The following is a 24,086-nucleotide window of genomic DNA, read 5'->3' as shown; positions in this document are numbered from 1 at the left end:
AGAAGACTCAGGACAGAGAAGCAGAAGTGGAAAAAGAAGAGACACAGGAAGCACAGAGGAAGAACAGAGCTCTGCCTATCCTGTTTGCTTTATTTCCCTGAATCTCTCCTTAGGTACAGAGTGCTAGTCAAAGACTGTTCAAAATTGTATAGACAAATTCTGAAAGATGCTGTCAAAAGTATATTGCTTTTGATTAAATCCTTGTTCACGTATGATAGTACTGTTTACCACATTTGCACCCCACTGAAGCTTCTCCTTTAATGATCCCCTTTGCTTTCCTGTAAAATGTGCAAATTTTTATATTGTGAGAAATGTTTCCCCTGACAAGAAATTACAGAATAACACAAAGACCAAATGGATGTGGCAAAAGAATTAAAAGGCTATTCTCATTCTCATTAGTGAATAGCTGAGGCCTCTATAACGACGTTATTTCAATTCTGAATTTCAACTCCTGTCTCAGCCAGCTTTCAATAACACAATTCCCCACACATACCAAAAGGCAGCCTAAATTTTGAATCAAAGAAGGAATAAAAAATTTAAAGAACAAGATGAGATTCTTACACCAGAGGAATGTTTGGTTCTCTTCCTACAACAGGCATTAATGGAAATATTGCCAGGAGCACACACAGGAGAGTCCAGATCATTGCTTTGGTCTAAAAGAAGAAGGAGATCATGTGGGCCTCACATCAATTGTCTAATCATAAAGAAATACTTCAGTGAACTACTAACAGCTATTAGCAGCTCCCATGAGCAAAGACCCTGCATAACTAAGGAGTAAAATCTGCTAAAAAAGAAAAGAGCATGGGGTCATTGGTATTACAGCACTTCAATTTAATGCAGAAAAGAATTTCATTTCTATAGCTGTCAAAATCCCATCAAAGACAATGATAATTAAAGTTAAGTTTACACCTATAAGCACTTCCTCTAAGTGTAGCCTTCACACATATTGCAGGCACCAGAAATCTGACAATTGAACTTATAGAAGGAAGGCATAAAACTAATATCCTCAGAAGGTTGCAGCAGGTAATTAATCAGCATTGAGAGAGAATACAGTAACATTATACAGTCTTTGCATCTATACACCATTTGATTTAGTCACCATAATCATCTATGTAGCTCTCAACACTTTGCTAGGAGGAAAAAATAACCCTATCCCAGGTGTTGCATTTAACTAAAAATAGTTAAATTTCATCTCATTTAAATTTTTCAAGCTCAAGTCAAATTCATACTCCTGAAAGGAAATTTCATGCTACAAAAATTCATCTGTGCATATCCAGCTTAAAGATAAGCTGCTTGATTCAATCAGAACAAAAAATTGTAAACTAACAAATAACAGTCTCTATCTTGACAGTTCTTGGAGAGCAAGACTTAGCAATTTGACTCCTTTTCTCTATTCCAGAACCCTAGGTTTTAGGTATCCCCTGAAATAAGACATATTGGAATCAATTAATGGAAGAAATGTCTCTTAAATTAAGTATCATGCCACTTCATGAAAGTGGAGGTTTTTTCCCTAGGGAAAAAAAATACAGAAAGCTACCTCTGAAGGAAGAGTGTGTCCCAGCTGATTGCAGACAATAATGAGTTGACAACTGCCTTTCCATTATCTTCAATATTTTTTTTCTAATACATCATATGAGTTAAGCAGTGACGCTTTCACCAATCGTACATGTCAACACCACAGTCACTGCAAAGGTTTGATAAATGATGTGCATTTCATACAATTGAGTCAAGTATTTTTTAGTCATCACCAACAGAAAACTGATAGATAACTCATAGCTACCCCAAAACTCTTAAGCACTCTTATTACTTACACTGTATAACAGTTCTACCCAGAATATATTAAATTCCCTTGCTTTGCTACATACAGTTTATGACAGAGATAGGAAAAAGAGCATAACTGAGTAAGAATCTAAAGCAGCATTCCAAAGCATCCCAAACATCCTAAGATGCAATCCAGCTGTTCACCAAAGCAATACAATACCTTAGCTTGAATCCACAGCTGTGTGATCACTGGCCAGCCAGCAAAGACAAGAAGGCCAACAGTAAGTGCAGAGCGGTAGAAAAAGCTGAAGACCTAATTAAAAAAATCCAAGAGGGGACTTAAAATCAAACACATTAATTCTTCAAAGAGGTAGAATACAAGAAATGAGATATCCTGTTGATACATAAGGATAAAATACTTACTAGTATTTCAACTCCCAGTGTACAAACCAAGAGGAATCCTATAGATTGACCAATATGAAGTGACAAAACATTTCTGGCAAAGTCTTGAATGACAGGAATTCTGTTCAAAATGATGGAACAAGATAACATTTATTTAAAAAACCCAGAAATAACATAGAATTTTATCTTTACAGGGCAAGGATGGGGTCAGCCAAAGCACAAAAAAGCTGGAGGTATTGTTGGTGCTCCCTATATCCCATGATTGATGGTCAGATGATCCTTCTGCCCAGTTTTACTTGACAGAAAATCTACAATAAAACACTCCAGCTTTTTTCCTCCCATATTTGGCACATCTTCGCCAGTGTTTGGATAAGCTTCAGATTATGCACTACTACCCAAATTGACTTTGAGTATATGAATATTTTTGGTTATGTTGGGCTTAATGTCTGTCATAACTGATGAAACATTCAGAAGCTTGAGAGAAAAACCCTCCTTGTTAGCTTTTCCTGTGCTTTATGAGACAGCTCATTATCTAACTGCAGTTGGTCTCATTTTCTCTGAATAATACCGAGTTGGTATCTACAAATTGCCAGTAGATCAGGAAAGTAAAAAGAATCAGAAGATAACAAGTATTTTTGGGCTTGGAGTAAAAGGACATCCAAACAAGACAAATATATTTCAATATGGGAGTACATTTCTTAACTACAAACTACATTTGGAGGACACAACTAGCATGTGTCCTCCAAAAGTGGCTGGTGTTCCACAGACTTGACACTTTGCAGAATCATTTTGCAAAATAAGTCAGCTGCTTACAGGTATTTGCAAAGATTTTAGCACTATTTTGCGACAGTTTCAAGAGTACTAAAAATATGTTTTCATGGAAATAGTTTAATTTATTTTTGCTAATAAAAAAAGATATCTTCTAGAATTGGCAGCTGTATCAGTCAGTTAGGACACTGCTCATTATGTCAACTGGAATATAAACCAGAGTCCTTTGGAATGTCTCAGGAAACACTTAAGGAAGTTTAATAGAATCGTGCCTAACTTCTTCTCCAAAAGTTACGCGAAAAATTTAATTCTCTAAAAAAAGGAAGTCCAGACTCGGTCTTATAAAACATTAGTAATAAATTGCATTCTTTACTTACTCTTTCACGACTGCATACCACACTGGCACTGGCAAGAGACAGTATACATAGTATGTCCAAGGACATGCTTGAATCAACAGGAAAAAAGCTATTATCATTCCAGCAGCAACAAAACCATAGAAGAGAACAGTAGATTTCTGAAATACAAATGTTTGGACAAACAGTCTTGAAATAGCAATAAAAGGTTTTAAACTACACTATATTTTCCATTTGTTAGTTACACAGTAAAATAAATGCTATTTTAACACAGCCACACAAAGCTGCCATGTGTCTCTACACAAAGTTGTCAGCCAGTTCAAAAAAAAAAAAAACAACTGTAGGATTTGATTATCTAATTCTAAATATGTCTCTTCATAAGGTCCTGCAGTAAAACTGCATGGGAAAGACAGACATGTACAATCTGGAGGCCCAATATAAGCAATGTTATTTATGTTCAATTGATACTTGGAATCCATCTGAAGCCAGAGATGCTAAGGGGTTTGGGGAAAAAAGAACTCTCAAATTTAGATTCTAGAAATAGACTTGGAATATAACCCCTACTGAGTTCAAGTTCATAGCCTTACAGTCAAAGCATTTATTGAAAATTCCATCAGCACATTTCCTCCTCCTGCTTGAGACATTTGCAAGAGAACTAATTAAATTAAAATATTAAGCATTAACTCCTACCAGAAAAAAGACCATAAGTATTCAGGATCTATGAACAGCTACAAAAGAAGGCTTTTGACCAGCCTTCCACAGGAGAAACTGACTTCTTCAAAGAACCCACAACTTCAAAATACAACAGAGGACTAGGGTTGCACAACACTAAAAGTATAGCTCCAACTGTTATTATATTTCATCTTAACCTACAGGTACTGCTTTGGGGTTTTCTTAGCAAAAAACAGATGTAAGATTAGAACATTATGTACTCAAAGAAACAGTCTCAGACTGAGAGCACTCTTAAGGAGGAACATCAAAGAGAGAAGGAAAAATTTAAAATGGGTTATCTCGGACAGGCAGGTCAGTCCTTAATCATCAGATAGCAGAAATCTCTTGTTTGTGCAAAGAGAGGCATTAAACAGTCACTCTGCATCTGCCTTTTATCTGGTCATTGAATTATTCTTCCTAATTCAGGGAGATTCAGATATCAGAAGAATTACTGGTAAGGGAAGATTATGTACAAGTTTTAAATAAACAATTTTCTCTGCATGTATTACAAATTGACGCAGCAAAGGCAGCTTTAGTGTAGGTAATGACAAAGACACTGTTTTCTTCTGCACAAATGCTAGTTTTCTGAAACAGTTAGGTAGACAGATACACAACTCTAAAAATGCTGAGAAGAAGAGACAATCAGCTAGCAGTTCACCTAGATGGATTAACATCTTTTCCAGCTCCCCCTTCCCTGTAACTGATGTACAACTGCCTTGATCAAAACTGACAGCAAATGCAAGTTGTAAATGATTTTTAAAATAGATTTTTTGCTAAGATATACCATTAGACTAAGAAAAGATAAGTCACAGAGAAAGCTGACCTAGGGCAATTTTGCTTTATTAGTTTTAAGTTTTACATTTGCTGACATATAGACAGAATGAATATGCATATATATGATATGCACACAATATAATTTATCACTGAATGAGTAAACACACACAATCAACATTTTATTCCATATAGCGACATAAATATTATAAAGTCCAATATAGTCAGTCATGCATTGAAAATGGAAACCAGATTTGCATTTCTGTGGATGTTTAAAATAAATTAAAAGGTTATACTTCTTGCTAGGCAAAACAACATTCTACAAAAAAAAAAAAAAAGTTTTTTTTCCATACACAGCACAAAAACTTTTAAAGATTATATATATAGGATATGCAGTTTCATTACTCAGACGCTCCTTGATTTTATAAGGGTGTGCTTTGCAGGGGACTACTTGTCAATGGCAGATTACTCTCTGAGCAAATTTCTTCAAGTTGTTCCAATATAAGTCATAAACCAAATAACTTCCATATATGAAGCATAAGCCTCACATTGCAATTCTCAATGTATTTAGGAACACTTAAAAAGGTTTCTACAGAAACCTAGCTTTTTTTTCTGCCAGTGTCACTAGCATAAAATTTGCTTTCAACAAGTAAAATCAATAGACCAAATTAAAATCTATGACAACTAAAAATGCAAATTTTTCCTTAATGTAGTTATTAATATGCCTGATACTCAGTCTAATTATTGTAATTATTTTGTTTGTATCTAACATAACATGCATTCTGGATTATTTCCTCTCAGCTATTTGATGAAATATAACCTAAATCATGCAGTACAGCACTTATGAATATTTTCCATTTTAATTTTGTTTGAGCATTTTCACCAAAGGTTAAGACTATCTCATTTCAGCCAGTAGTAAAAACCTCAAGATAGCATGATAGGAATTTTCTCAGAGTAACATACTGAAGGCAATAAAGATGTTAAGTGAGTGCTCATTCTCACTTACATTATAAAATGAAACAATTTCTTTTATTCTGAAACAAAACAAATTCTTGACATTTGGGAGAATTTCCCCTCCCCTCAAATTCTTTAATCCTTCTCTAGTGAAATGCTAACTTTTTGGCTATTCACTTTTTTGAGCTCCCTCTTTTCCTGATGATTGAGTGAAAATAAATTCTTAGGATTTTATACTTTGTGAAAAATGAAACCATAATAATCTTGTCAAAAAGAGCTTCCTTCATCTTTGATGTCTTCTACTGCACACTTGCAAATCACAAAGAGCAAGAGAGCACACTGTTCCGTGAAACCACAGCTCACCTTCTATCAAAACAGGCTATACATTTTAAAAATGCCATGATTGGACTGCACAGTTTCTGAGAACAGATACAAAATTGCCAAAGAGGACAGGAATAAAATAATTTACATGCTGGGGCTTTTTTGGCCTTACAGTGAAGAGCATCAATGAAACTGGAAGCCTGAAATCTGTATTCTTCCCAACAATTATTATTACAAGAGAGTGCTGTTAATACTGAAAATTAAACCTGGGAAAACAAAACCTGGTTAAAGATAGACTCTTTAATAGTTTTAAATCACTATGTTTTCTCACACTTGTATTAGCATCTCAAATAGACAGCTGTAGGAAGAAAAACTGAGGAAGCACAGTACTGCACACGCAGACTTACACATCTTAGGAATACTGATCCTAATCAATGGACTTAACAGCAACACTACACAGGATTACAGCAGACTGAAAGCTCAACAGCTTACCACTTTCCACATTAAGTCAAAAGAAGCACAAGGTATTCAATTCATCAGGCACAGAGTCACTTAGCATACATGTAACACTGAAAACTGATAGAAAAAGTAATTGAATGCTTCCAACCTACCTTTTTATTAGTTGGGACAGTCTTAGTCAAATTGGTATGGGCCTTGATAATGACCAAAATCACGTAAGTCGTCCAGCCCACAAAGCCCATTGCAATACTTAGACCCAGGAATAATCTATCGTACGTATGGTAGTAAGACAAGCCTTCCAAAGCAAGGTTAATCAGGGTTTTGCACAGGGATACCTAGAGGCAGATAAAACATTTAAGTAATTTATTAGAAGAGTGTGAGCTCCCCATTCCCCAAATCAACCTAAGGGACAGCAACTGGAGCTCAAGCAGCTCCACCACTCCTGGCATGCGTGTTCTCTCCCTGCTCAGGTACAGCGGTTTGGCCAGCACCAACTGCTGGAATACACACTGCTTGGGACTCCTGATGGATATCCTTCACCATCCTCCCCGGCCATGACAGTGGTTAGAAGGTGAAAGCCACACAGCACATCTTGAACACCACCCTATTACCAAGCATGCCATGTGGTTTTCCCACAAGTATTTGACTGTATATATTCCAGTGTAAGTTACCCCCATAAAACAGTCATGTGCTTCTGAAGGCTCATTTACACAGGAGGAGGATTATAGATGCAGCTGAAACATGGTCGCTCTCCACAGCCTGAAGTATTCCCTGCCTGGATTTTGATGTCCTCCACTTCAGTAGTACCTGATGCCACAAGCACCAGCAGTGAATTCAGAAACCAAACTGGAGTCCCAGATGTATTTATAAAGCTGCTGGTTGCAGCCCTCAGGACATAAATCATTTGGAAACAAGAAGGGTTGTACCCAGTCTAATCACAGGTCCCCTCACTCAGTACCTCCACTGGGGAGACACCAAGATGAAGACCGTGGGTTTTCCTACAGTGTCGTTTGGGTGTGTTGACCCCTGTGATTTACCTGAAGATGGGAAGCTTGTCTGTGTGATTTGGAAGACTATAGTAAGAAGCTGAACACACACAATGAAGCTTTTTTATATGTGCAGGTATCCAGTTGGGATTCAACAACAAAAAACACAGAAAAAGGTACAACTACTGAAGAGATCACAAGTCTGCCAGTGGGCAAACTCACCCCAAAAGTCATCTATTCTACACAACTACAAGTGCACATTTACAATGCAAAGACAAGGTGAAGGCAAAGAATCACCCACACCTCAGGTTCTAGGAATGGAAGAACTTTTCTACATTGCAACACAGGAAGCTGAGGATAACAGGGGACAGGCACAACTCTGGTGGGTGACTGATCAAGAGTGAACTTAAACACCTGGAGCACTCAAATGAACAGGGAGTAAAATTTACATATAAACAACAACACAAAACAGCAGGTTCTACTCCTGAAATGTGTAAAATGTCTCCAATCAGCAAACATGACAGCTAACTAGAAGTATTAGGAAACCAAAAAGAAAACCTCTCACAGCAAAATAGATCCATTATTTAAGCTGAACTATTTCCAATTTATAACAAAGCAAGTAAAAAGGCATAAAATAGATTTAGCTGTCTTGTGCATAAAATAGTAATTTATTACCCTAAGAATCATTTTAGGAAAAAAGAACTGAACCCTAACACATAATGGAATTCTTCCATGCATCTGGCAGGTTAAATATAATCTTATATATTCGATATTTTCATGTACTTTTAAACACAGAAGTCAATGACCAAACTAAATCTGTTAAAATGAAAGACTTCTTGGTATAATGTAGCTCTACAAATTCTTCCTGTGAACATCAGAATACAAATACTGGTGACCTGCACCCATCAAGTACCCTGTCACACAGTGAGTGCTAGCAAATTCTTAGGAAAGTATTACTGGAACTGGGAGGCATAATTCCATGTATGGCTCCCAGTCTGGCACACTGAAATGTGAAAATAAAACCACCAACAGCTGGTTCAGGTAAAAAAAAAAAAAGATGAGGTGAAGTCGGATCTATGATGGATCACAGTTTTTCATGCAACTAGCAGTCTAAGTAGTGCAAACTTAAAACAAAATTAACTACATTCCTCAGTTTATCTCTCAATTTACCCTCTTCTAGTGTGGAAAATGAAAACACACACTATGCATTATTATACAATGAAATAGTAACAAACAGTTTAAGAAGTATGAGAAAAATACAGTAAGTCAGTATTATTTATTGGAATTGGTATCAAAATCTAAAATTTTGAAGATATACAGTGGAGGTTTGAATTAATGAGATGTGCAACATAAGGAAGGAAAAAAGTTTTATTTCTCAGTAAATTTCAACTTAAACAAAATATTTACATATAGCAAAAGAGACTTACCGCTTCATCGTACTTCTGCTGCTGAATATATAGCCTTATTTTTTTTAAGAAGTTGATCTGTTCAGAAGCAGAAAGTGGTCTGTACAACAACATAAAGAGATATTAACATCTCTCCTTTTCACAAGCAGAAAAAATTAACTTTGCAATTAAAAAAATTACTCTAATGAAACCAAAGTATTCTGAACTTCATTAGAAGCAATTAGGTAATTGAGACTAATCTATTCCTCTGCATTCATCTTCACATGTGTCAACACAGCTGCTTCTTAACTTATCTCAAAATCTCTGCATTGACATTTCTTTTATGTAGCTGATCCCATCTAATACTGCTGAAAATTATCTCCCTTGTGCATTATTATTGACCATTGCTCTGGACAAGAAGCATAGCACCTACAAAAATTAAGCAATTTAATTGATTTGAATATGGCTGTAAGCAGCTTATAAGACAGCATTTAATGATTTGCTCACGTTCCACATCAACAGTTGATGATGCCTAACAATCTTCTCTTTGATAAGTATGACCATGTCTCCTGTTACTCAAGAAGCTATTAGCTGAGTCCCCAGAGCAGGGGATAACACAGTTACATGGCTACAATGAGGTCAGTGATAAAAATCTCTTGGATTTTAATGAATTTGATTATCAACCTAAACAATTGCTACCATTCTTCCCTTACAGAAAGTAGTAAGGAGGACAAACAAGCCAGCTGACCAAACTCCCCCAAATGAAAGGAGAAGGAGCTGTTTCTCCTGTACCATTTTCTTTCCATGTTTAGGAACAGCAGCAGGCCTGAGAATCCCAGGCTTGCCCTGGGTAAGTTATAAGCCACAACACAGTCGTCACTGTCACTTCAGGCAACACAGGCAAACCACCATGGGCCACAGCTGGCAGCCAGGGAATGCCTATAGCAGGTTTCCTTCACACCTTCCACAACACAGCAGGGGCACAGCACCAGCTCTCAGCACCTACCGCACCACCAACCTCATGTTTTAGGCAGTGCCAAATCAGGTCACTCCCACCATTTAAATCAGCAGCAGTGGCCTGTGTGGTCACTCAACAGAACCACAGGGGCAGGTCTTGATTCCATGCAGCTGCTGCAGGAAATGCTCATTCCTGCAGTTCCCAAACAGCTATGAATCACTTTTGTCTACAACCCAGTCGATAGGCTGATACAGCAGTTGATACATCAGCAATGCATACACACCATCCCTTGAGCCATGAAATATATTACAAGTATTCTGTGCCTGAACAACCTGAATTTTTATTAGTAGTAACATCCTGGTATATTTTGATGCTATTCATTAAGTTCAGAGCACAGCAAGTACCATGCAGGAATCTTCCAAAACACTGAATAATTGGAAAAGCAATTAATCTTACTTTTGAGAAGAGTAAGTAACTGTATTAAGAAAACGTTTCTTTCTTTTCAATCTAGAAAAGAATTGAAGGATAGTATCTATAAACTAGCAGGAAGAAAGAGGTCCCATGGAAATGGAAAAAGGGAGGAAAAGATGACCACAAGGTCACGGTAAGAGTTTGATCACCTTAACTTTGAGGGGGAAACAGGATTTTAGAAACCAGACTTAAAATAAAGGAAAGTGAATGCTGGTTGTTTCTGCACGTTCAGGACATGTCCCTGTGAAAGCCAACCTTATAGCTCCACAGACTGAATGCTACAATTAGAAATAATTCTTAAAGGAGGCAAACCAGACCCAAGCACTACCTCAAGGAAATCTGTGGCCCTTAGATTTTGCAAAGTTGTTTGGTAGGGGAAAAGGAGCAAAACTTCCATTCAAGGTGGGAGTTTCACCATGTGTGGAGATTAATAGGAGGAGGGGAAAAAACTCTTAGCTCTTTGGCAAGGTTTTTTAAAAAATCTGGAAAAAATATTAAGAAGTTTTATTTAGGACTTAAACACACCCAGATGCTCCTATGTTCCTTGTCTCATTTTTATTGTTTTCCACATACTGTTTTCCATGAATTCTATCCTTGTCAAATTCAATGCAGACTTCTTCCCAGCCAAAATTATATTTTACTTTGCATCTTTGATCATTTAGCTATAACCCACTCATTATCTTTTTATTCTCACTGAATCATTATATTATTAATGGACAATAGTCTTCACCTACCCCTTCTTAGAAGGCAGCACCCAGGATCTCTGTACATGAATGGTGTAACAGAATAAATGGGGTTTTCAAAAGTAAAATTTTGAGTAAGCCAAACACGGAAAGCAATTGTTTTTGTCAAACTGGGTTGCCATTGGCAGATGCATTGTTAATTTTCACTAGCTAACATCATAACACACACACTACCTTACTTCCATATATATAATTTTCAAGAAACTGAATTTATAGTTGTCTAACAATTGTTTTTGTAAAATTTATTAATTTCACCAGAAACTAAGGACAATTCATATATAACTAGGAAAATGCAAGGAATGATCACTACCTTAAGGTATTTTTTATATCTGTATTAAACAAAAAAAGCAAGGAAGTGATTATAGAATTTTTGCATTTTATACCAGTCTAAAAAGATTACGAAATATGCTGATGATCCCTCAAAGAATGGGTGTAGTTCACCATAAACAGTTTATCATCCATTGAGGACACTGATTCACTTACTGAAGCTGACAAAACAGATGAGTGATTTAAAAGAAATCTAGATGCAACAGAAAGCACAAAGAGACAAAGATGAGCCATGAACAGAAGTGCAAAGTTGCCTACAAAAAAAGCCCATGGACTTTGGAAATAGTGGTTCCATAAAATCTACAAGACTTACCAAAAACCAAGACCATATGGAAAATTTAAATCTGAGGAGGTAAACCCTGAAGTGCTTGTAGAAACATTTGATTCTAACGTAAATTATTTCAAATGTCTGCAGTAGAAGACAGTGTTAGGAAATAATAAACTGATCAGAGTTTTTCCCTGTGTTTTATTATACACCATCCCAGAGGCACTAGCAAATGTCAATGTATTCTCAAGATCACTTAATACATGCTTCCTGCAATTAATATTAATAGTAATGAAGTGAATTTACTGATCATTATTGGAAACATTCTCAACTCTAGAAGGAAAACTAGGGTGTATGTGTATATCCACCATCAAAATCCAATTCTAACAAATTCAGGACGAATAGCCTTCCCCAGTAAAATCTGAGGTCTTTTCCCATAAGACAAAATACCTGTCCTATTAAGAGGCACAAAGAATTCAGTCAGTGGACTCAACTCTGTCCTCCTTTTCTTAAAAGTATTGCAAAACACATGCACTGAAAAGGGTGGTAATCAGTTTTAACTTGAAATAAAAAAAAAACAAGAGCTCCATGATCATGTAGATTATAAAGAGATGTGCATCCAAAATACCATCAGGATTCTAAAGACTTAGGATTACATTCTTCACAGAAAATGATGGTGGTTCTGGAACAGTAATTTTATTTTTCATTATGGCTATCAGAGATTAACTTCCTGGTTTCCAGACAGAAATCACAGCTTCATCCATGAATAAACATAATTAATTATGAAACAAGATGATTGAGCTAATCATGCAAGTGCTTGTAAACTCTCCCTTCTGAGATGTTAGTTACCCTTGTCATAGGTATACCTGACAAAATTAATCTTTCCAGCACATCCTTCATGCTTCATATAAGCTAAGCTATTTGACAGCAATTCACAACAAGACTGTGATAAAGTACATTCACCACAGCAATGTCAAAGGGATCTCTCTTTGGCCAATGAGTCTTGTTTATCATTACACTACAGAAATTACCATCCCCAAGGCATAGGTAGCATGCTGCAGACAAACCATGAAATAAAAAATCCCAGAACAGAAGGATATGCCTTGCAAATACATCTGCATCCACCACTGCAAGTCTGTTAATTTTATTATGCCTGCTTATTTGGGTAAAGATTTATGGTAATTTTATTGGCACAGTAAATTTTCTGGAGTTCTACTATAAAAAGTAACCCTTTCATGTCTCTAGTGGCTGAACACTTAAAATGCTGCTGATTTAGTAATGAAAGTCAAGGAAGCACCACCGACCTGTAGATGAAATGTACAAAGAGAAAGACTGAGATCTTTGCCTAGCTTAAAGTCAGATGAAAACAAATTCATTTCAGCTGCTTAACTATACACACCCAGAAACTCCACGCACTTGACTATGTCAGCTCATGCATATCTACACCCTTCTATCACAGCCTTTTCACTCCCCCCATCAGAAAAGAAGAAAACACTGTACATCCTACAACTCTCTGAGAGTGGCAAGATTTGCAAAAGATAGTGATCACATTTCTATGACCCTTATCCAGCAGCAAATCAGAAGTAGCTGTTCAGCAGTCTTCTTTTTCATATTGGCTATTTGGGAGATGGGGAAGAAAGCACCAGCTCCTCCTGTTGATGCAAAACTAAAAAGCTAAAGGATATGGACACACATCCCTTGACCCCTGTGACAATGCCACAATAGAGCAAGGCCATTTGAAGAAAGCATGATAGGATTTTGTATAGGTGCCCTTCACCATATCAAGTAGAGCTTCTCACATGCTTTTTGCTATGTAATTCCTAACTCCAGAACTGTTAGCAGCAAAAGAGCCAGAAGACTGGCACTGTCCAAACAACTCCAGCAACCTCTTCAGCCAAAATGCTGAGTAACTACAGGTTCTTGTCCTCTTCCTCAGAAAGAAGATTCCTAGTACCTGAATAACTTGCAGCCTGAAATAAATCACCCAGGATAAAGTTGCCCATCCCTATGGGCACCACCTGCAGAGCATCTGAGGCCTCTGCAATCCAGACACTGCTGGGGGCAGGTGCCAGGGCCTGTCTGCTCTCTCCCCATGGGAGAAAATTACCAGCAATTGCCAGAATCAGCTGAGTATGTTCACACTCTATTGCCACACACCCCTCTGTGAGAGGGCCCAGCAGTTCTGCAAGCAGCTGAAATAGTACTCGCAGGACCCACTATTACTGCTTTGATCTACAAAGCAATAATTTGATCCACTGCTGACAAAATGTCATCTTGAAAATGCAGATGTAAGATTGGCCTGATGTTTTTGAAGGGCTGCTATGCAAAAGCAACAGAGACAGAGCAGCAACAGGCTTCCAAAATGTAATCTCCCATAAGAGCTGCCTTCAAACATTGCCAGTGCACAACAGGATGGCACCTGAGAAAGCATCAGGTAGGTAACGGGAGAGTAGAGACACAGATCTTTCTACATTTGACGCTATTAATGTGGCAGAAACATGACTGCACACCTATTTCTGTTCTACAAACTCACTCCAGTTAGCAACCCGCAAGTGCAGAGACTTAATATTGATGACAGTGCAATCACAAACGAACCCAACTTTGTCATTCTCCTATTTCTTGTTTCCTGTTTACTTTTCAAAGGACTGTGCGCAGTCTTGTAGAACAGAATAAAATGAATAAGTGAAAACCTTCCCACTTCATCAACAGCAGAGAACAATCACAAAGATAGTGAACAGCAAGTGATGCAAAGACTTGAGTTCATTCAACAAAATGTGAAAAAACTGACCAAATAAGTATTTCAAAAATCGAAGTCTGGAACCATGATATTTCTTCTCTGTTGAATTTGCTGTGCAATATAGAGTACATGATGTTACCTGGGGCAATAATCAGGAAAAAGAAAGCTGTTATAGCTCTATGAACCTCACCAAATTACCTATTTACATGAATTTTAATGTCCAAAAGCTAATTTTTTCCCATTTTTAAAAAGCGTTCAATTCCAGTACTTTAAATCTGCCTTCTCAGAAGAAAGAACTGTTTTACAGTATCTGCCAAAGAAAGACTGAAAGCACATAATACTATGAGATAAAGAGACAATCCTTTGCATACATTTTAGTTTTGATCAAAGAGTGAAGATTCAAAGATTAAACAATTTGCTGGGTAACTCAGTGATTCTTTATCTGTTTGAATGGCCTTTTACTTGTTTACTAGAATATTTTACTATACTATTATACTATTTTACTTGTTTACTAGAAAATTTTCAGGTAAGCTGCTAAAAGGGGTAAGTCTTAAAAAACTTCATTTTCATAATTAGAAGATGCATTTTGATTATAGATTTTTAAAATTACAGCTATAGTTTTAATACACTAAAGTTATGCTTTTTAAAAGAAAATGTGCTCTACATAAACCTACCCTAAAGGGTTTATTACAGCTTCATAAAGCCCAGAACCCACAATATTCCCTTTCCCAACTTAATCTAATCTTTTTGCTCCTGCTGTTCCACTGACAGGATTTTCAGTTTTGGAGGGTCTAAATTTCACATGGGTTTTTGTATTTCTGGATCTTCTGACTCCTGTGTTAAATTTTTAGTCAGGTAGGGTTGTAGTAAGTTATCTGTGCAACTCAGTTATCCTTGTTCTTTTAAGAAGCCTTAAAAAGTACTGCTAGCTCTCCAAAACAAAGAAAAGGATTAAGAAAGTCAATAAGAAGCTCCTCTTTTTAAGTTCTGAGGTTTTTGTTCTTTAAAGCATAATGAAATGAAAGGAGGACACACACACTTCCACAGGCCAAAGGCAGCAAACAGTATATTTACTGCCACATTGCAGAAGCCAGTGAGTACATCTCCACTGTGTTGTATTCATCAGATTCACAAACATGCACAGGAGGACAGCAGGACATCAGTGAACCCGCAGGAAATGGTCTGACTGCTAATGCTCTAACCCTGGACTGGCAGGTCTCAGGAATTAAAATAGTCTTTAATATTCACAAATCAGAATCCCTGATGTAGCATATTCAACAGCATAGTGCCTTAGGATATTTATGTAAATCTTTTAAATAACAAAGATGAGAGAAAAAGGAGCTGACAACTAAACTGCCAGCTGCCAATTCACTGAACAGAGAAGCAATTAAGGTAACCGGGCTGGACACAGCATATTTTGCATGTAAACTACTATAACAAGAGATTCAGAGAACCAGAGGCCACAAGGGAGGAGGCCACACTCTGAAACTGTCCCTCTGGCCCCCCATAAAGCAGAACTGAGAAGCAGGATGCAGGGATCTTCCAGGGGCAGGGGGTTTGTCCAGAAAGCCATAGCAGGACATGATGCTGCAGCCTTGGAAAGCAAAATTGCTTTTCAGGGAAGGTGGAAGCTCCTTGAAGAAAAAGAAAGGCACCATTTTTAAAGTCTCCTCTATTTTAATACTACAGGGGAGGGATATGTGGTGACTCTACATAACAACACCCCACCAATGCTGCAAGTGTGTCCTCACCTCTGCATAAAACATGATGATTTATGTCCATGACTTATGTATGATTTATGACAATGACCTGGACCTAGGTATCTGCAGTGTTTGGGCCATGTAGTATTTATACCACGGCTCCTCTTCTGCTCCACAATCCTACACGCCCATCCTAAACCCTAGTGACCATTTGTCAAGCAGCTGCATCCAGAGTAGGCAGCTTGTGCTATGCAAGTACCTACTAGCAGGGCCCCATGGCCACCAAAACATGGCTGAGAGACCACCCATAGTGATCCTGACCAGGACACCATTGTACATCAAGGAATCAATAATCCACCTACCCTAAGCAGGCCCACACCTGTGGCGCCCAAATACCTTGGCCACGGGACAGACTCAGTCAGCTGGTAGGAACAGAGGAGCCCTGCAGGCAATTCCCACTCTGTAACAGGGATTACATCACCTGCCTGTCCTCGTGTATGTAAGAGCTTCAAGAAGTCCTCATGTGACTCTCCTTTCTGTCTGACAGTTGAAATTATCACTAGAGTTGAATTCTTGACAGAAAATCATATAGCAGCTTGAATGACTTAAACAAGGGGATGTCTCCACAGCCAGCAGTGTGGCACCAGCAGAAAACAATGCTCCACAAATATGGGTACCCAGCATCTGAAGGGATGTATGATTTACTTGCTATCTGTATTCTTCTGTTCATTTTATATTATTAAAACAGCTATTTTATTAAGCTATTTGTTATTGGGCTTTTCTTACTGAGATCCAGAAGGAGTCCTGTGCCCTGCCCCTTACCTCACATGCCAGAGCAGAGCATTCCCTGTCCATCCCCCATCACCTGCTGTAAATCCTCCCTCACCTTCATTGTACAAAGCCTCACAAGTTCCACAAAAAGGCCAAAAGGATTTATAATATAAGGAAATAGAGGAATATACATTAATCTTGTGATATTTTATCTTCTACACCAGCCTTTTAGCTTCTGCTAAAGACCTTACCTACTTCCTATTCGATAGTAAATCCAATTACACCCAGTCCTCCTGCGCAGAAGCGGCTGCCAGTTAGCTTTTCATGTACAAACCAAAAGCTTCCGAGTGCACTGCTGAAACTCAAGACCAGCAGGATGTCTGCCTTATAAGAGGATTGCATCCTCCCTGAGCAGCAGTGTGCTTCAGACATGGCCCATCCAGTGAGAGAGAGGCTGACATTTTTGCTGAAGAACAGGCATTGATTTCTCCCTGAAGAGATAATACCTTTACTATTTAATCAGGAGGGCTTTTTGTAAAAAATAATACAAAGCCATTATTTTCATTTGAGCACTCTGTCTCTATAGCACTGCAGTTCTATTTTTTGATGTATATACATAGGTTCTAAAAGCCAAGGGTGGAGGGGAGAAGTACCAGTCTGCCTCCCAACACCAGCAGGCTAAAGGTGCCCACACCGGCCAGCTTGCACCAGCAGACACAGCAGCAGTCTTATGCCTAGATTCACACCTGATAACACAATGGGGACAAAGTGGAGAAAGGAAAAGGTGGGCTGCCTTTCCAGGGTTCACTTGGAATTGATAGAAGCTGCTGGCCTTTCATTCTTGACCACAGGATGAAGGGGCTGAAATCTCTTTGCGGATAAATCTGTGCTTCTGCTAAATAAAAAGTCCTCTGATGACACAAAGTACTCCAACAAACGTGGAGGGAGAATAATCACTATTAGACTATCCTTCTGTATTGCAATATTTTCACCCTTTCCTCTTGGCATTCAACACTAAATGCTTGCTCTTGCAAGCACTCTCACATGTATCACAAGTATCTTACATATTATCAGTTATTTCAATAAATGTAATCTATTTAAACAAAACAAGAACAGTATGTTTCAAAGGATGTACTGACATGTTAAGGGACCCTGCCTTGCTCAGTGGTGGAAAAAAAATCATTTGCTTCACTTTGATCCAAATGTCAATTTTGTGGGAATATCTATTATTTAAGTTTTGAAAGGCCATCAAACAGAGGGAACAATGTAGTACTGTATCTCCAGTCATCAGAGAAAGGAAGAAAAGACAGGTATTTGTGCACATGGCAGTTTTTTGAAGTTTCTATAATCTTCAAAGACACTCTACACTCTATTTTCTTTTCTATCACTGACAAAATACATAATGTGCAATTATGTGGAAAGACTCAGTCTCTACATGATTGATACTTTCTTGCACCAAATCCATACAAATGTTTAAGGGAGCTACATCTCAATTCATACTAAAGGATAGAGCAAAGGAAGAGTTACATTTTCATATGGTGAGAAGTACATTTTTATTTAATAGCTGTACACTGCACATTAAAAATGCAGTGACTGTCTATATAAATTGCAAGTTATAACTTGATTATGCGCACAAAATAATTACCTGGTATGATTAATATGTAGTATTCAGACAATTAGGTTACTTCAAAAATGCAGCATAAGGTGGTATGGAATTTTTCATATATGAGAAGACAGCTCAGTATCTTATTTAAAGTCAAGTTTCTACTTCCTGATAAAAAAACCCAACCATTATCGATAAAAACTTCAAGACCTTCAATAAAAAAAGCACAGCTAGCAGTAAGCAAGCGCTGATTATACTTCAGCTGTTCTTCTCTTGGACTTTTTTCTGTATGGTGGTTCTTAAACTACTGCTCCTGCCATCTTACTGTGAGGCACCAGACCCTGAACAGCCAGAAGCAGAACCATCCCTGAAAGCATTGGCTACACCAGGACTATGCAAAAGGACTCCTGTGCTTTTGTATCATTTATTATTTTAAATCTCTTGTACCTGTTGGGACAATAAAATTGCACTGATTGGTTATGCAGATTTTAGGGCAACATCAATGCACCATTTACTCACCACACCACACTATCCCCTTCTGATACTTCTTGTAGGATTACTTCCACAGGCCAGAGATGCCAACTTTGGGAATGATTTTGCAACAGTAGCATCTGGCCCCTTGGCACACTCATCTTTGAGCTGTGCCAGCTTGGCAGTTGCCCTAAGGTACATCAAATGGTCAGAAAGCTAAGATAGTTCACTATCCTGGACATCAGTTTTCCTCTGTCAGCAGTCTTCAAATTTGTCCTCTCACTTCCTTCAAAGCATCTGGTATCTTGGCACCTCTTTTTCTTACACATAAAGGTCAAAGCATTGTGCTTTTCTTCTCAGAATTCTGAGAAAAGCCTCTGATTTTGCTAAGCAAATGGTTTTTGAAAATATGCCTTTTGTAATTGGGGAAAAAAATGTAGGGAGAGAAAGGAAGTGAGAAGGAAACAAATTTCAGATAGTAACTTCTTTCATATATCCAACTGGAGCCACAGATAAGTATCTAATATCAGCAAGATATTCACCTTGCCTTGCAGAATCCAACACTTGGAGGTGAGTTTCTGAAATGTTTTCTCAACAGTTTCACAAGTGGCCTCAAAATACACTTCTACCCAGATCTGTTCCTTGATGAAGGAACTGTGATAAAGCAAAAAAGGCATTCCTGGCAGCCAGACACATCCTAATTAAGAGATAGAGCTATCCAAACTCTAACCCACCTCAAGCCTGGTCAGGTAGACACTATTGAAGTTTCTATCACATAACACAATGAGCAGCTCCATCCTCCTCATCATGATACACCTGACAGATGGATTTAAGAGAGAGATGCAATTTAGATACAAGTAGGAAAGGGCACATCTCTACTGGCCTCCTTCATTTCCTGTCCACTGTGCCAGCCACACTTCTGCTAGGGATAAGATTCCCTCTGGAAATCAGAAACTTTATAACAATTCAATATTCTTCCTCTGTTGCCAACAGTTTAAAAATAGGCTTATTTTATCCAGATATATATGTGTGTGTGTACTACCCTAATGCTTTTGGTGCAATATATTCAACATAAAACTCAAACTAGTTTTTGAGTCATTGCAGCTGAAGCCATGAACACCCAAAAATCAAACTAGAAAATAGGATTTTCCCCTCAGAATATTAAAACAAACCTTTTAATGCTATTTCTGACTGAAAAATTAAGTCCAGGTTAAGTTTGTTTTAAGTCTGTTAAGTTGCAATTTCTACAGAACACATTGTTTGTGAATATATCCTCCCTCTCCCCTATTTTGAAAACTACATATTCATTAGTAATTCCACCTCTAAAACCAGAACGTCTCCATCTGAAATTCTAGACAGATTTTTTCCAGAGCTGGTATCTACATTTCTATTATACAGACTTTATTCCACTACATGTCTAAATAATTTAAGAAATTCAGTTCTTAGAGATATCTTTGTTCATTTTCAGGTCACCAAGTTGCTGAAATAGAACAAAATCTGTAAGAGTCACCAACAAAATATTTAAATTTTGCTACATAACTTCATGATCTCAAAGCACTTCAGACATGAATTACACTTCACTAACCTCCAATAAACTATGAAGGAAAAAAAGCATTATATGCTGGAACATACTTTTTGAGCTTCAAGTTACATATTTCAGGCACCAGAGGGATTAAAAAAAGAGTATAATTCCTTTGTACAACAACTGAAAATGAGCAGAGAATTTATTTGTATCTGAATGAAAAGACAGTAGTGCAGGACACAGCACAGAACTGTGCTCAGCTGCAGCAGCAGGTAAGGCCAACCATAAGTTAATACAGATCAGGGGTCAAATCTGACATTAAACCTGGGCTGACAACTTCCAATATGCAGAATTGCAGAACACAACCTCCATACAATTACCAGTTACTCTGAAATGTAGCACAGCACATCAAGGCTTCTCCTGCTCCAGACAGGAGGTAGGTGTCCCTACTTTTGCATTTTTAACTCCCCCTGAAAAAGTAACCACACCCTTCTACACCCTTTTATCTACCACCAAAAAAGCATCTCACCAAAGACAGCAGAAGGGGATACATTCCATTCCCTCTCCTCATTCAGACTCAAGCACAATTTGTGAAGAACAGATGTGGTTTGCCTTATACTAATGCATCAGATCATGCACCTGCAGCTGAAGTTCAGGCTTGTGTTCACTGCACACACATTCATTTATCGCCCTGTGAAAGAGCAGATGGATCTACACAAAGGTCATGCCTAAAACCACCTTTGGTCTTCCTTTGGTTCCTGCAAGTTGGAGCACTAGGAAGCTATTCAACAGTTTAAAAGTAAGTTTGTGTTCAATCACTTCATCCCAACTATTAGCAAGAGGTTGGACAAGACTCCTTAGCAGCTTCCGCATGAACCAAGTTTCAAAAATGAGGGAGAGCCATGAAGAACAATCAGAATTTGGCCAAACTACTCCCAGCACACTGTAGGTGAGCGTTTATTGTGTGTGAACATCCATGGTATGAGTCTTTTTCTGCTTTCCTAGCTTGAATAAACAGCATCATCTCGAAGCAATAAAAAAAATCTTCACCCCCCCACAGCATTCCTGTTAGGCAATTCATTGTGCCTCCCTCACCCCCACTGGCTGCTCCTCAAGGTTGACAGATTTCTTGCCACAACAGACCCTTGGCAAGTGCTTAACAGCATGTCAAACTTAGAATCTCAGCTAACTAACACAAAGCTTTGTTCGTGCACATATAATCCTTTAGACACAAACCACTGACCAAGTCTGGGACTAAGTCTGGACCCAGCTGCACCTAAACTCCCTCTGAGAAGGATGTTAGAATGAAAGAGGGTCTTTTCAGAGTCTCACAACTCAACAGGAAGGTCTCCATGACAGTTTTTTCTGACCCATCCTCTACACAGTAAATAATCAAGTGTACCTTGCCACTGAATCTTACTAGCCACTATCACATTTACTATCAAATACTGTGAAATAGTTATTACTTCTCTCTGATAAGCAAGGTGCATCACTCCACTCATAACATTCACACATCTAAGGAATTATATTGGTCTCTAATAAAAACCTTTCCTGAAACAACTATTAATCCAAATTTTGATCCAGAAAATTGAAGAGTATGTAAAGAAAAAACCCTTATTTTTTGCAGTGGACCATACCAAAGTAACAATATGTTTATACCAAGTTTTACTTGCAGCTTCAAAGTGATAAATGTCTCTGGCATTTCCACTTAAAACAATCCAACATGAACAGGAAAAACAGCAATCCATAAAGGAATTGGTAATACTTAGTTCCTTTAAAGATAAATACAGCATTAAGAAAAGTACATCCTATTTTAAAGAATCAGTCTTATTTCTCAAGGAAAGGTAAAATTGAAAGAGCTGTGAAATGAAACTAATAGTCATTTATCAAAGATGACTGGCCATCCTTTCCATAGGGGCATTTTATTTCACACAGATCAGTAAATTCTTTGATAATGCAGCTGTCACTCTTACTCAGAATTTGTTCTAAAGGATTCATTTTGTGCCCAAAATTAACTGGACTTTTGTCTCACAGACTGTCTTGAACCTTTCCCTTTGAAGGAGCTAGAGGTATAAAATAACACAGCAATTGTTTGTTCAGACAGCCAGCAATCATCCTTGACAATAAACATACTTCTCAGGAAGCGACTCAAGTACTTTTTACTGTTGCTATGATTTAAAGATCTTAATTAACATCAGTTCTATTTCCCAAAGGAAAACAGCTGCTCTTGGTGACAAGGCATTTTTGGAGCACTCCACAAACTGCAAACAGAACTGAACATTATCACATGCACCCGTGGCAAAGCTTTCAAAAACCTTTACAGAAGAAAGGAAAATGAAAAAGCAGTTTTAATTAGGTAAGACAGAAGGGTGAGGGGAGCAGTAACTGTTCCATACACTAGAAGAGAGTTCCCAGATAACACAAATCACTACTAAGACTCCTCCATAGTCCTGCAAACACTAAGACTAGGCAACACAAATGCTAAACATTGTAAGGTTCCTTTCTGGATGCATTTTATTTATTCTTCATTAGAATGTAAATCACAGAAGAAAATTCTTAGTTCAACTTTTACATACATATGAATGAATAGATTGTACCTCCCAAAGAATGCTGAAAAATCCATAGCAAAAAAATAATTTAAAAATCAGTAAAAATTACTGTGAAATCTATATAGCTATACTGTCAAAAAAAGCTTAAGACAAATAACCCTTAATGGAAAATTAAATGTAAGGAATAAATTTTAAAAAATAAATCTATCCTTAAGTTCTGGTGAGAAGTAGCAGTTAATTGCATAGAGTTCTAGTGCAAAGTCTCAGTCAGATAAACACAACCATCTAAAAAAATACTTAAGACACAAATGTGTTGTTGCAGCTCACTGAAATACCAAAGTAAGTGATAAGAAACTATCAGGTAAAATATACATAGTTTTTACAGATACTTACTTGAATGGTGTGAACAGAAATGACAATGTAGTTTCCTTTTTCTGACTCATCTTAACCTGCATAAAAGAGCATTAAATCATTACATGCAAGTTGCAACAGGACTAAAAATTGTATCAGGAATTAAACTACAAAAAGTCACAGATTTCTAAGACTTTGGAAAAAGAATGAAGACACACTATCAATATGCTGTCCATGAAACTGGGTGTTATATTCCAGGGTGCACAACTCCTCTGAGTTCCTGGAAACTCAGACCTGCTCTAAAGTAAATAATATAAACCATGCTCCAGCCACTGCTTTTCTCAGAAGGACTTCTACAGTTTGCAGGACAAAAGGAAGATATGGCTAGAAGTGCTACTAGGCTGTAGTGACCACTTCCCTCAATGAAACCAGCACCATTTATGCCAGACAGCCACCAGTACACTGCAGCAAACACTACCAAAGCAGTGCTGGAACTTCCTAAGCATATTATTTGTAAAGCCTGATGGTTGGAAGCAGCAACCCATACATTTCATCCTATTCATCCAAGATAACATCATCTCCAGGGAGCACAAACTGTGGTCAGATCAGTCCATCACAGGAAAAGTAAAAATCCCCTTGGCATATCTAAGCCAGTGCGCTACTTCCGCCTTAGCAGAGAAAAAAAAAAACAAATTCAGACAGGATCATTCCAATACAATGCTAAAAACAAGCCAAAAAGAACAACAA

At 37.7% G+C, this 24,086-nt stretch overlaps 1 protein-coding gene across 1 annotated transcript in view; it reads right to left on the bottom strand.

Moving 5' to 3' along the window:
• PIGN (phosphatidylinositol glycan anchor biosynthesis class N) overlaps window positions 1-24,086 on the bottom strand; it is a 98,804-nt gene that overhangs the window by 31,447 nt on the left and 43,271 nt on the right. Inside the window, exons 12-18 of the mRNA XM_083859599.1 lie at window positions 23,382-23,437; window positions 8,914-8,992; window positions 6,653-6,835; window positions 3,309-3,445; window positions 2,185-2,284; window positions 1,982-2,074; window positions 562-653 (exon numbers count right to left, since the gene is read on the bottom strand). Coding sequence (XP_083715725.1) covers window positions 562-653; window positions 1,982-2,074; window positions 2,185-2,284; window positions 3,309-3,445; window positions 6,653-6,835; window positions 8,914-8,992; window positions 23,382-23,437 — 740 coding nt within the window. The remainder of the gene's footprint in view (window positions 1-561; window positions 654-1,981; window positions 2,075-2,184; window positions 2,285-3,308; window positions 3,446-6,652; window positions 6,836-8,913; window positions 8,993-23,381; window positions 23,438-24,086) is intronic.

The sequence above is a fragment of the Zosterops lateralis genome, assembly GCF_965231275.1.
Source record: "Zosterops lateralis genome assembly, chromosome: 1".
NCBI classification, from domain to species: domain Eukaryota; kingdom Metazoa; phylum Chordata; class Aves; order Passeriformes; family Zosteropidae; genus Zosterops; species Zosterops lateralis.
The sequence above is the reverse complement of the archived record's forward strand: the minus strand, read 5'-3'. Positions and strand labels throughout refer to the sequence as shown.